The sequence below is a fragment of the Hakea prostrata genome, chromosome 2 (assembly GCF_041222555.1).
Source record: "Hakea prostrata isolate BN-2017 chromosome 2, UWA_Hpros_2, whole genome shotgun sequence".
NCBI lineage: Eukaryota > Viridiplantae > Streptophyta > Magnoliopsida > Proteales > Proteaceae > Hakea > Hakea prostrata.
The window spans coordinates 51,801,662-51,813,497 of NC_142601.1; the positions used below are offsets into that span (position 1 = coordinate 51,801,662).

General features: G+C 38.2%; 1 protein-coding gene across 1 annotated transcript in view; it reads right to left on the reverse strand.

The window, feature by feature from the left end:
- Window positions 1–7,623, reverse strand: part of SRD2 (snRNA activating complex family protein) — a gene marked incomplete at its 5' end in the record, with an annotated part of 29,559 nt that extends 21,936 nt beyond the window's left edge. The window contains 2 exon segments of the mRNA XM_089144981.1: window positions 3,795–3,890; window positions 7,539–7,623. Of these exon segments, the coding sequence (XP_089001107.1) occupies window positions 3,795–3,890; window positions 7,539–7,623 (181 nt within the window).
- Window positions 7,624–11,836: the final 4,213 nt, after the last annotated feature.

An 11,836-nucleotide genomic window follows, 5' to 3' on the forward strand; every position in this document is an offset into this window, starting at 1 on the left:
TGATCACTTTCCTGGCTCTCTCCTACCATCGGCTTTAGGCTGACTAAATTTCACATCTTATACTATGTCTTCATTCTACTAATCTTTAAACATATGGTATCCAAGGTTGATCTCCAAAGCTCTAACTTACCGTTAATCCCTTCTTTAGTCTCTTCCACAATGTGATATCATTAGCAAAGAGCATACACCATGGGACATAATCTTGAATGCTCTTGGTTAGATCATTCATGATAACACAGAAAGATCAATGCTAATAATGCAGATCCAACACCTAATCGAGCTATTTTTCCATGGACTCAACACCTAGGTTGATAGATATAGGTGTTGTGCCTTCGTTCCATAGGCTAATTTGTTAATGAACATATTCTATGGGCATAGAATATGAGTTTCTGGGCTGTGTATGAAAATAGTTAATCATTTAGTATATGTTTCAGAGGTTGAACCAGGTTAGTTCCGGTTGAATTTATGTCAGCTTTTATTTGGTTCATTCTAGAGGTCGTGTAACCAGATCCAGAAAGCATAGGCTCCCTCAAATTTTGGACCCAAAACAAGATGCAACTGGTGCACCAAGGAACTGGTTGAATCTTTAGAAGGGTAATTTGGTCATTTCCCCACCCCCTTGAACACTGAAAGGATCCAATTAATTCCAGAATAATTTTAGGATCCTATATCTACTTTTTGTTTTTCAATTGGATTAGTGGTTAGATTCCTAGGCTGAGTAGGAGTTCCAGTTGGAATCCAATTTCAAGTAGGATTCCTTCTGGGAGTTGGTTGTCTATTTACAAGTTGCTTTTGATTAGGAGATCTCTAGAAGACGCCTTTCTAGTTGTTTTCTTTAAGTTGCTGGAATTGCCTAGATTGAGTCCAATTAAGTTTCCTAGGTTGAGTCTTAGTCTGTTTCCCTCAAGAATAAGGCTATATAAAGCCGCCACCTCCTTGTATGCAAATCAATTGAAGAATTAATAAGAAATCAAAGACTTGGAGACATGGGAAGCTAGCCATGACCTGGGTTTGAGGGATTAAGAGTGTTTACTGCAATTTCAGCATTGTTCTTCGTCTTCTTCAAGCCAGCCAGAGCTCTAGAATCATCTTCAACTCTGTTTTCATTCAACAGCCCCTTTCCTAAGCAAGTAAGTGTGATCACAGCCCCCTCCCCTACCCCCCCCCCCAATTTCCACTCTCCAACCCCTGCCTACCCTCCCCCTCCTCACCAAACCCTACTTCTAGGAATCTGCAGCCCCTCTTCCCCTCCCCTAGGACCCCACGGCTAGGTCCTTTCCCTTCCCTCACTCCCCACCCCATTTTCTCTCTCTCTCTCTCTTCACTCCTTCCTTTCTCCTTGCAACAGAATCTGGAAATCCCAGAATTCTGCAAATTCCAGTAAGACCTTAAACCCTAAAAGCCTAATCACCCATAAACCCCTATTCCTATACATTCAGCCTTAGGACTAGCATCCCCATCCCCTACCCTACCTTTGATCCAACCCTAACCCGAACCCCAACCCCAACCCTAGAATTCTTGAAACCTAGAAATTTACAAAACCCTAACCTATAAATTTCTGCAATTACAGTTTGTTGAAAACAGAATATCTTCTCTTATTTATTTTCTAGACCTAATCCTACCCCAAACATAACCCTATGTATCCCCTCTTAACACCCTAGGGCTAAAACTCAACCTAACCCTAGCCACAGGGTTTCTCAGAGTTATTTGAATGAAGTCTTAGCTGCTGCCCATTGAATTTCAGACCTGGACAACAAGGAATCAATCCCTTATTGATCTATTGTGAGAATCTTAAAGAAATTAGCTGCTGTCTTTAACAATCAGACCTAAACAAAAGATTTCTAAACCCTAATTAGCTGTTGCCTTTTGAGAGATTAGCCTAAACAGCAAGGGATTGAACCCTAGTTTGCCTACAGCTTTCTCAGGAAAGATCCAACTACTGGCCCTGTAATCCAGGCTTGCATGATAATGTGAACACTTAAATATCACATAACTTAAGGTAGAATATCATTAGGAACCCTGACAACTCCATGCAAACAACAAAGAGGTAGTTTTATATCTTTTTGGTTTCTCTTTTCCTTTTTAATTATAACTTTGTAATTGCTCAATAGAATAAAACAAAATTTTCTGAGAGCAATTGTGGTTGGCTGACTGCTGCCTTCTTCTCCTGCAAAAGAGTTACCTTGTCTAGTCTGTCCATCAAGGCTGAAGCTTGGAGTAATATCCAAGTTCCATGCTCCTTGGTTTGTAATATCCAAACCTTGGTTAGAGTTTGGTGAGTCATTACAAAGCCCTTAAGTGACTATGGGACCAAACTTCTATCATCATCACATCCCTGTCTTTTCCATTTGTTTCCGTTTCTTATTTTTTGTTTTTTAATATTTTTCTTCAAATCCTTCATTAAAGTCCATCAAACTGTCACTATAGCTGCCACTTGTCCACAGAATTTATCAAAAAGTACAATCAATGTACTGAGAGAATTTCACTCTGCCTTATCCAACCATTGCATCCCCTCCATCTTTGGACCCTATTACTCCCCAACAGCCCCCTACTTTGCAGCCACAATAGATGTGTTAAACCCTCATTTCCATTAAACCTTAACTTCCTTGAAAATCCTATAACCTACAACTCCTAATTCCCCTTAGTCTATCCATTAGAGTTCTTTCCATTTTGGTGGACGGCAACTCAATATAGCACGTAGACTTGATCAAAAGCCAGCCCCTACCTCCCATTGAACTCCACTGACCAGCCATCTGGAGTTATTCTCAAGTGTCCTAACTCCTAAATTTTAGGAATTCAGATCCTGCCATCAGAATTCTTCCAGATCGTACCCTTCCCTCAATTTCTTTTCACACTTGAACCAAGTTTCAGCACCATCTGTCAATCTGAAACCTAGAAACCCTGCATCTTGATCCCACTTTCTTTGAAACCCTGAAAACTTAAAAGTCTAATTTCAAGCTTCTGGTGTAAGATCCTATACTTGACCTTGAATCCTATTGAGGTTACATCACTTGACCAACATGCCAAAAAATAAATAAGATCCTCAATCAGCCTAATTGTTGGAGCCTAAAACTAATCAAACACTTAAAGTTGTTTGCCTGTGGATGAAAATCATCAACTTTACAGAGAACAAAGGGTATAGGCCCAGTTTCATTTTAGACAAAAACTAACACATCATTCCAATGTTTCATTTTTTGAAGGCAGCATCCTCCATTTCACTGCAATTGCTCCCATAATATCCTAAAGCAGCACTCAAATTTCCAACAAAATCTTCAGCATGCACCAGTGTCTTCCCAGACCTCTATCATGATATATCTGCTAATGGTAAAGCAGTCTTCTCTTCATTTTTATATTTTAAAAGGAAATAGCAAGTGCATGATTTGTTTTTTCTTTGGTAACAGGCATCAGATAAAAATAGTCAGAACATCCATCATATGGCAAAATGAATGTCATGATTAAGTACTTAAGCTTCCCAGCACACCATCTATCTGTCACCAAATCAAAACAGATGCATGGTTCATTTTAAGATATAGAATCACTGTAATAAAAACCACAATCTTGATTTCTAACATTTGCTCACCAAGAAAGAGCTAATGTTAGTACCGGCTTGCTCAGATCAAAGGCACTAAAGTAGATTTTCCTTCTAGCAGCACAAGTTCCAGCAGAGACAATATTTCTATGAATCTAAACTAATATCATCAAGATCTTAACACCCCCCCCCCCCCAAAAAAAAAAAAAAAAACTCAACAAGAGGTATAATTATGATATGGAGATAACGAAGGGGAAGATGATACCTTCACAGAATTTCTTTGGCCACGGTATACCTCAACACAGAGGATGACTTCTGGATGTGAAACTGCAACAAATTCTTGTATGTTCGACGACTTTACCTGCATATGCATTTAAATAAATCTTGATAAAAGATAAATCAACAAAATAACATTCCTGACATTTAAAAATTTATATTTAACAGCTTTAAAATGAAAATCAGTTAAAATACAAATAAAGTGATCCAATCTAATTAGTTGGAGGTAAGCATGAGTTTGGCTTATCCATAGAACGAAATCCTGTCCCCTCTCGTTGCATCTTGTGCTGGAATGGTGCTTAAGAAATTAATTATCTTTTCTTTTTCTTGCCCCCCTTATCCCACTCCGTTTAGGATAAGTCCCTAGCCTCCATTTGGCCCCATTATTGTCGCTGTAGTTGCCTACCCCAAGAATGGATGTGACCCCTCAAATCATTTGCTGGCAATTCCACTTGCGACTTGGTTTTGGGGCATCAATCACGCATATTTGGATGGAGCATAATCCCACGACATGGACCTCCAATTTTAAGACCGGACATGATTTGGAAAGCCATCTCTTTTGATGTCAACCTACTTATTCAAATGACAGTTCATCATCCTATCATTGACTCCCCAAGGAGCAAGCATGTTGTTGTTATCTGGGCTCTTGACTCTTCTCTTTTATCCCCCATAGTTAGCTTTGCTGTTCCCCTGCCCCTTGTTCCCCCTCCTTATCCTCATTTGGTCTTTTTCTTTGTATATTCCCTCATCTTTTCTCTCCCCCCCCCCTTCTTGGGGGTTTTGGTAATAAAATATTATTATTCACACACAAAAAAAAAAAACTCCCAATTGCAACTAACAGAAACCTGCAAGCTGTTACAGTTTCCTGACAAGATATGGACAGAAAATTCCCTAATCTCAACCTAACTCACCAGGTTTGCCATGTTTCAAGTTTCAACAACATTTTCAAGAGTTTTGACCTACAACTTTTTTAAGTTTCATTGACCACCTGATGCAAGAGCAAAGTTGGATTTTCAATGGTAACTGTAATTTTCAACTTTTTAATGCTGCGGTTTTTATCAAATCCAAAATTTTCATAAATATTAATTTAGTAAAACTCGCTAAAAACCAAAAAGTGCAGTAAAATATCCATTTTGCTTTGATGTCAAATTTTTTTTTTATTCAGAGCGATTGGTATGCACCAAATTTAGTTTGACTGAACATAAGTCACTCAGTATAAAGCAAATTAAGGTGAACCTAAACAGTAAAGAATGAACTGGACCAGAATTGTCACCATTTGAATTTCTATTTCAGTCACTTGCCTCTCAGATATGAGAATTTTGCTTATCTTGGGCCCAGTATAAAAGGCTATATTCCAAATGTTACCCATGCCAGCAAGCTGCAATAGCTTTAAGTTCACTAGTCTTTTGAGAGGGGGGGAAACCAATGTAATCAAGTGAAGTGAATGGTACTGGGCATTCATAGTTGTTTGGACATTGAACCCAAATAATGAATTTTTAGCCCACCAGAACAACTATCTCACAGTTTTCAACTCTGTAGAGAGATTTACATCTAGAACTTTAGGACTGCCTCTTCCAAACATCACGAATATCAAGGTTTGAAGGAAGGTCTCATGGTTCCTTGTGAATTCCAAGTTCTTCTTGATGGCTCTTTAGGTCAAAGTGGTAGAGCATTCGCCATTCAGAACATAAGCATGTTCCAAGGCAATGATCATTCAAATTCACCAAGACCCTTTCTATTCAATTGTTCATAAGATAGTTATGGCAGTAATCCAACTAAGAAGTCAAGAACCCGATTCTGATGGCATATTTTGGAATCTGAAGCTTTAGATGGTGTTTATAGACACTGGTAGCCAATTATTGTTTGAGGATTAGGATGGAAACCATTTAATTCCTTCAATACCAGCGTAAAGGCATTATTATAAATTCAGGGCTCTTTTGGGAACAGGTTTTACCAAATGCCAATTTGTTCCACAGCAATTCACAAAATGTTCAAAAATTTTGCCAAACAAACAGAATGCACTTAGATCAACATTATCAGCCCACCAGAAAACAAATATGGAAAAGAAGGCCCCCCATTCCCAGCTGAGAAACATTACCAAATACTGTCTTAAGTTCCCCTCACCCCAATAAACAGGCCTCCATGGCTATTCCTTGCTCAACAAGAAGAAGCTTTTGCCTCTAAAAAAGGATCTTGCCGAGTCAACAGGATATGATTAGACAGGATTTCCCGCATTTTCAAGGATTCTTTATTTCTTGGCTCATGAGTTTACTTTGAAGATGGTCATACGCATCGTAACCTGTAACTGGCTTTTTTTTGCTTTGGCTAGGAGAGATTGCTCTGCCTCCTCTCTTTTTTTGTTTCTTGTGGTTTATTGGGGGTTCTCCCCACTTTCCTCTTCAGGTCCTTGCTTCCTTCTTCGTACAGGCAGGGTCGTGTAAATGCTTGTGGTTTGTCTGTTCTCTTCCCTTCCCCCCCCCCCACAAACTTTTTCCTTTATCCTTTTTCCTTTGTATGAATTTCTTTCATTCATCTTTAAAATAAAATAAAAAATAAAAACCTTCACAGAAAACCCAAAAAAAACCTTCACAGAAAACCCCAACCTGTAGTAAAGTTTCAACATTTCATCCGCAGCCCCATGAAAGTTTAGAATTCCCTATGCAAAATGAGAAGTCTTCCTTTCCCAAACTCCTAAACTATTTCTCTGGTCCTGTAGTGGATTTTTTTTTTTTTTTTTTTTTGTAGCATTGCAAAGTCAGACAGGGATTTTACAATAGTTTGGTTGAACCTCCTCTTCTCAGAAAATCCATTCAGTAGAATCTACATTCTCTTCCATCTGTTTCTTATAACGAAATGAGACATTCTAAATCACTAACTAGTCATGCAAGCTAAAACGATACAAAATATGTGATGTAGGCATTGGAAATCTTAAACATGATCTAGGCAATGGAAATCTTAGTTCCACTTGTTACAGAATAAGAATCAATATACAGTTCAGGTGCCAAAAACATTCATCAAAGTAAAGAGTTTTCATTTTTTTTTTTTTGGTACAAAGGCGCTTTTTATATATGGGGATAGGGATATTACATATGCCGCCGGCAGGAGTTGAACCCATGACCTCTCCACTAAGAAGCGGGTTCCTAACCATCCTACTACTCCTCCATTGGCAAAGTTTTCATTTTTATTCTTCTTTCTTTTCTTTCTTTCTTTCTTTCTTTTTTTTTTTGGGGGGGGGGGGGGGGAGATAAAACTAAAGGGCTTTCTTAAATAAATAAATAAACCCAAAACAAAAGAAAAAAGCTTAAGGTGCCATAAATCAATGAAAAAATAAAAATGACCAAATTGCACTAGCACCCTACAATGGAGGCCTGAAAGCACTGACACCCCCCACTTTATGTTTGAAAAACACAGACACCCCAAAATTGAATTTTTATTGGACACATTAGTCCAATTCGTCATTGAAAACCATTAAATCACTGGGTTTTTTCTTTTTATATTTTGATAGGGATATTTTTAGAATTGAAAGAAAATAAATAGTGATTTAACGGTTTTTAGTGATGAATTGGACTAATGTGTCCAATGAAAATCCAATTTTGGGGTGTCTGTGTTTTTCAAACATAAATTGGGGTGTCAGTGCTTTAAGGCCTCCATTTTGGGGTGCCGGTGCAATTTGCTCAATAAAAATATAACTAATGTATGAAAATATTTATCCCCTACAAGAACTATCACAGACCTTTGTCACAGAGGTCATCGACCTAAGGGATTTCATTCTTTCGATTTTCTCAGAGGTTGAAACTGCGCCTTCACGGATCTTCCAGCTGCCACCATTTCAAACCAATAAAAAGCTAAACCATACATCAGAGGATAAAAACATAGAAATATGTCCACAATGACAGCTTCTGTTTTTCCCCTTTCCATTTTATCTTTCCTTTTCCTTATTCCCTCAAATTTCTATTGTAACTTATTTTCTAGCAAATTGATGCAGCTGCCTTAGACTAAGATCCCATTAGTAGCATTGGTAGTCCAATGGATAGGCTGCATATTCAATTTTCATGGGCTTTATCGTTAAAGGAAAAATGCCACCCTTGTTTCCAGATTATAGTTTAAAACGTCTTGGGTCAATTGTATTCAAGCTAATTATAAGCCAATTAAAATAAGGGTGAAGTAGTACACAAAATTAGTAGTTATAACTTCCAATTCTGATTTTGATTGAGATTAGGATGCTTAACAACTTTAAGAATTATGTTTTGTTAAATCAAGTTAATATAAAAGATTTAGGAGCTCTATGAGAGTGAAATTAATAATTTTAAAGGCTTAATGAAACAGGCCAGGTATATTTATAATGGAAAAGAGAAGATTCTAGAATAGATACAATAACATATACCCTGTTAGAATCATTCCATAGACCCCAAGAGAATCCTGAGATTCGCGCCTGGTGTTAGTCCTGAGATTCACACCTGGTGTTAGTCCTGAGATTCCTCCTAGAAGGGACTTTGGGTCTTTTTATTGTTTTTATGTTTCCCTACCCCCTATACATGTGTTTCCTTTGGCTCATTCTACATCACATCCAATACGTTTTTACGGCTACACTCTCTTCTCTTTCTCTCTTCTCGTCTCTTTTACTCTCTTCTCCATTACAGATTTACATAACCCTAAGACAATTCTACCCTTGTACCCATAGTCCCATACTATGGCACTTCCTCAAAATGGTGCATGGATATCACATATTCCCAGCTTGGAAACAAAAAAAGGTCATACCGGGTGCAGAAAGCTCCCGCTTTTGGCAGGCCCTGGGAAAGGTCCGATGTACGCACCCATATGCCTGTTTCCAAAGGGGCTGTTTCAAATCCTTACTACTATGATCCTTCATAATATCAGCAAACTGATCCGCAGACTCAACAAAGGGAATATGATCAAGTCCAGTGTGAATCTTCCTTTTGATCAAGTGATGATCAATCTTCACATGGTTAGTTCTATTATGTATGTTAGGAAAGGGCAATTTGGGAAAGACTGATCCATCGAGAGTTAGTGCCTTGCGCTAACTCTCGATAGGAAAAAGATAGTGGTAATTAAGAGTTTTATACCAATTGAAATTGGTTGATGCTTTCCTATATAGAAACTTGTAAATCAGCCTATATATATTGAAGTTATTTTGAGGTGTGCTCATAAGTTTTCTTAGAGCCTCCACAACTAAGTCGTGGCTTTCATCTTCTCCTCTCCCTGATTCTTCACCTTATTCTTTCTCAAACTAACATGGTATTAGAGCTGTAGGTCATCTTATTCCTTTCGATTTTATAGAAAGAAAAGAAACCGTACCTGTGAGAGTCGTTTCCAAAAATTAAAGGGATTACGCTGCACTTGTTGGTGATTTCTATTTGAAGATTGACGCAGCTTCTTACGTTGCCATTACTTTGATGTCTTCGTTGAAGATCGGTGCAAGGGAATGCCCAAAATTGATATCGGATATGCAATTTTCAGGTACGAATAAACTGTATTGAGATACTTTTTGTTTTATGATAGAGTGTCTCTCAATCTGTTTAGGGTTGAGAGAATAACCACTCTTGGGAGAAGAAGAAGTCGCCGGAGTAGTCGCTGGTGCCGCCGGAATAGTCGATCTGTTTTTTTTTTCTTTTTTCTTTTTCTTTCTTTCTCGTTTCCAACGCTGTTTGAAACTGGAGAGAGTGAGAGAGAAAGAGAAGAGTGAGGGTTGAAAGAATAACCACTCTTAGGAGAAGAAGAAGTCGCCGGAGTAGTCGCTGGTGCCGCCGGAGTAGTCGATCTGTTTTTTTTTTTTTTCTTCTCTTTTTCTTTCTCGTTTCCGACGCTGTTTGAAACTGGAGAGAGTGAGAGAGAAAGAGGAGTGACTTCGTGACCAAGTTTCCTGATTTTAAGACTGGTTTTGAGTTGGTTTGGTTTGCTCTATTGGTTCAAGTGGTTCAATATCTGGTGGTTTGATTCTGGAATTAATTCTGATTCTGAGATTAATCTGTTTCTGATTTCTGATTCTGGGATAATCTGTTTCTGGTTTCTGATTTATGATTTCTGACTTCTGATTTCTGAAACTAATCTGGATCTGATTTCTGAGATTAATCTGATTTGGTTTTAATTGTGTTTGGATATGGGAGAAACTTCAAGTAAAAATACCATGACTGAAATAATTTCTTCATCCTCTCATCGGTTAACTGAGAAGAAATTAGAGGGTGCATCAAATTTCCACCAGTGGAGGGCTTAGAATCGTTCTTACTGGACGGGACAAATAGATCATTTGACTAAGACTGTACCTAACGAGGATGATACTTGGGCGATTATTGATGCTCGAATACTTGGGCAGATGTTTAATTCCTTGGCCGATAATATTATAGATTTGGTTACTCACTTACAAACTGTGAAGGAATTATGGGAGTATTTGAATGTGTTGTATTCTGGTCAGAATAATTTGGCTAGAATCTACAAATTGTCCCAGGAATTTTATCGAGTAGATAGGAAAGGTAGAGATATTACCCAATATTTTGCAGATTTTAAAAGAATGTATGAAGAACTAAACTCTATTCTACCTATCTCCTCTGATGTGAAAACTATGCAAAATCAAAGAGAGCAATTAGCTGTTATGGGTTTCTTGGGAGGTCTTGGAAAGGAGTTTGAGGCAGTTAGAGCACAGATTCTTGGTAGTGATCATGTACCCACGTTAGCTGACACATTTTCAAGAGTTCTTCGTGTTGTAAGGGAGAGTACCAATAACTCTCCAGAAAATTCAGCTTTGGCAACAATTTCTCGAGGCACTTCTGGAGGACAAGCCCCTGGTGGACAGAATATAGGACGAACAAGAGGAAATAATACTGGAAAATATCCAAGTTCACACAACTCTACTGATAGTACAGGACAAGTTAAGACTTGTCATCATTGTGGTCGTCCAGGACATATTCAACGATATTGTTGGAAGCTTCATGGGAAGCCCCCACACATGGCAAATGCAATCATTACCTTTGAATCAGAGTCTACAACTACTAAAGTTCATCCTGAGGGTAAGACTGTAAAGATGACTGAGGAAGATTATATTCGTTTCACTCAGTTTCAGGCCACTCAACCACAATCATCCGTTGCCACCCTTGTTCAGACAGGTAATGCTACTGCTTGCCTTTCAACCACATCTCGTCCATGGATCATTGATTTAGGAGCTTCTGATCATATGACCGGGGCTACAGGTATATTTTCCTCTTTTGTTCCATCATCCTCTTTGGTTACACTTGCTGATGGCTCTCATATCAATGTTAAAGGAGTGGGTACAGTTCAACTCACTCCATCCATTACCCTACCCTCAGTTCTTTACGTACCTAATTTGCCATTTAACTTATTATCTGTTCATAAATTTACTTCCACTAATAATTGTTTGGTGCAATTCTTTCTTGGATATTGTTTATTTCAGGATCTTACGACGAAGAAGATGCTTGGTAGAGGCCGTATGTCAGGGGGGTTGTATCTATTCGAGGAGATATCCTCTACTGCTTTTTCTAGTATTTCCATCCCCCATCAAATACATTGTCGGTTGGGGCATCCGTCTTTGGAAACCCTAAAATTGGTAGATAAAAGTTTTCATTCTCTTTCTAAGCTGGATTGTGAGTCTTGTCAATTTGGAAAACTTCATCGTGTGAGTTTTCCTCCTCGTATACATAACAGATCAGACCACCCTTTCTCTCTAGTTCATTCTGATGTGTGGGGACCCTGTCTTGTTAGTTCTACTTCAGGTTATAGATACTTTGTTACATTTGTGGATGACTTTTCAAGAGTCACTTGGCTTTATTTAATGAAAAATCGTTCAGAATTATTTGACATATTTTGCAATTTTGTTATTGAAATTCGTACTCAATTTGGTGTTCCTATTCAAACCTTTCGTAGTGATAATGCCAAAGAATATTTCTCTGATCCTTTTTGTAAATTTATGGCTTCTAATGGGATTCTTCACCAATCCTCCTGTGTCGATACTCCTCAACAAAATGGGGTTGCGGAAAGAAAAAATAGACACTTATTGGAGGT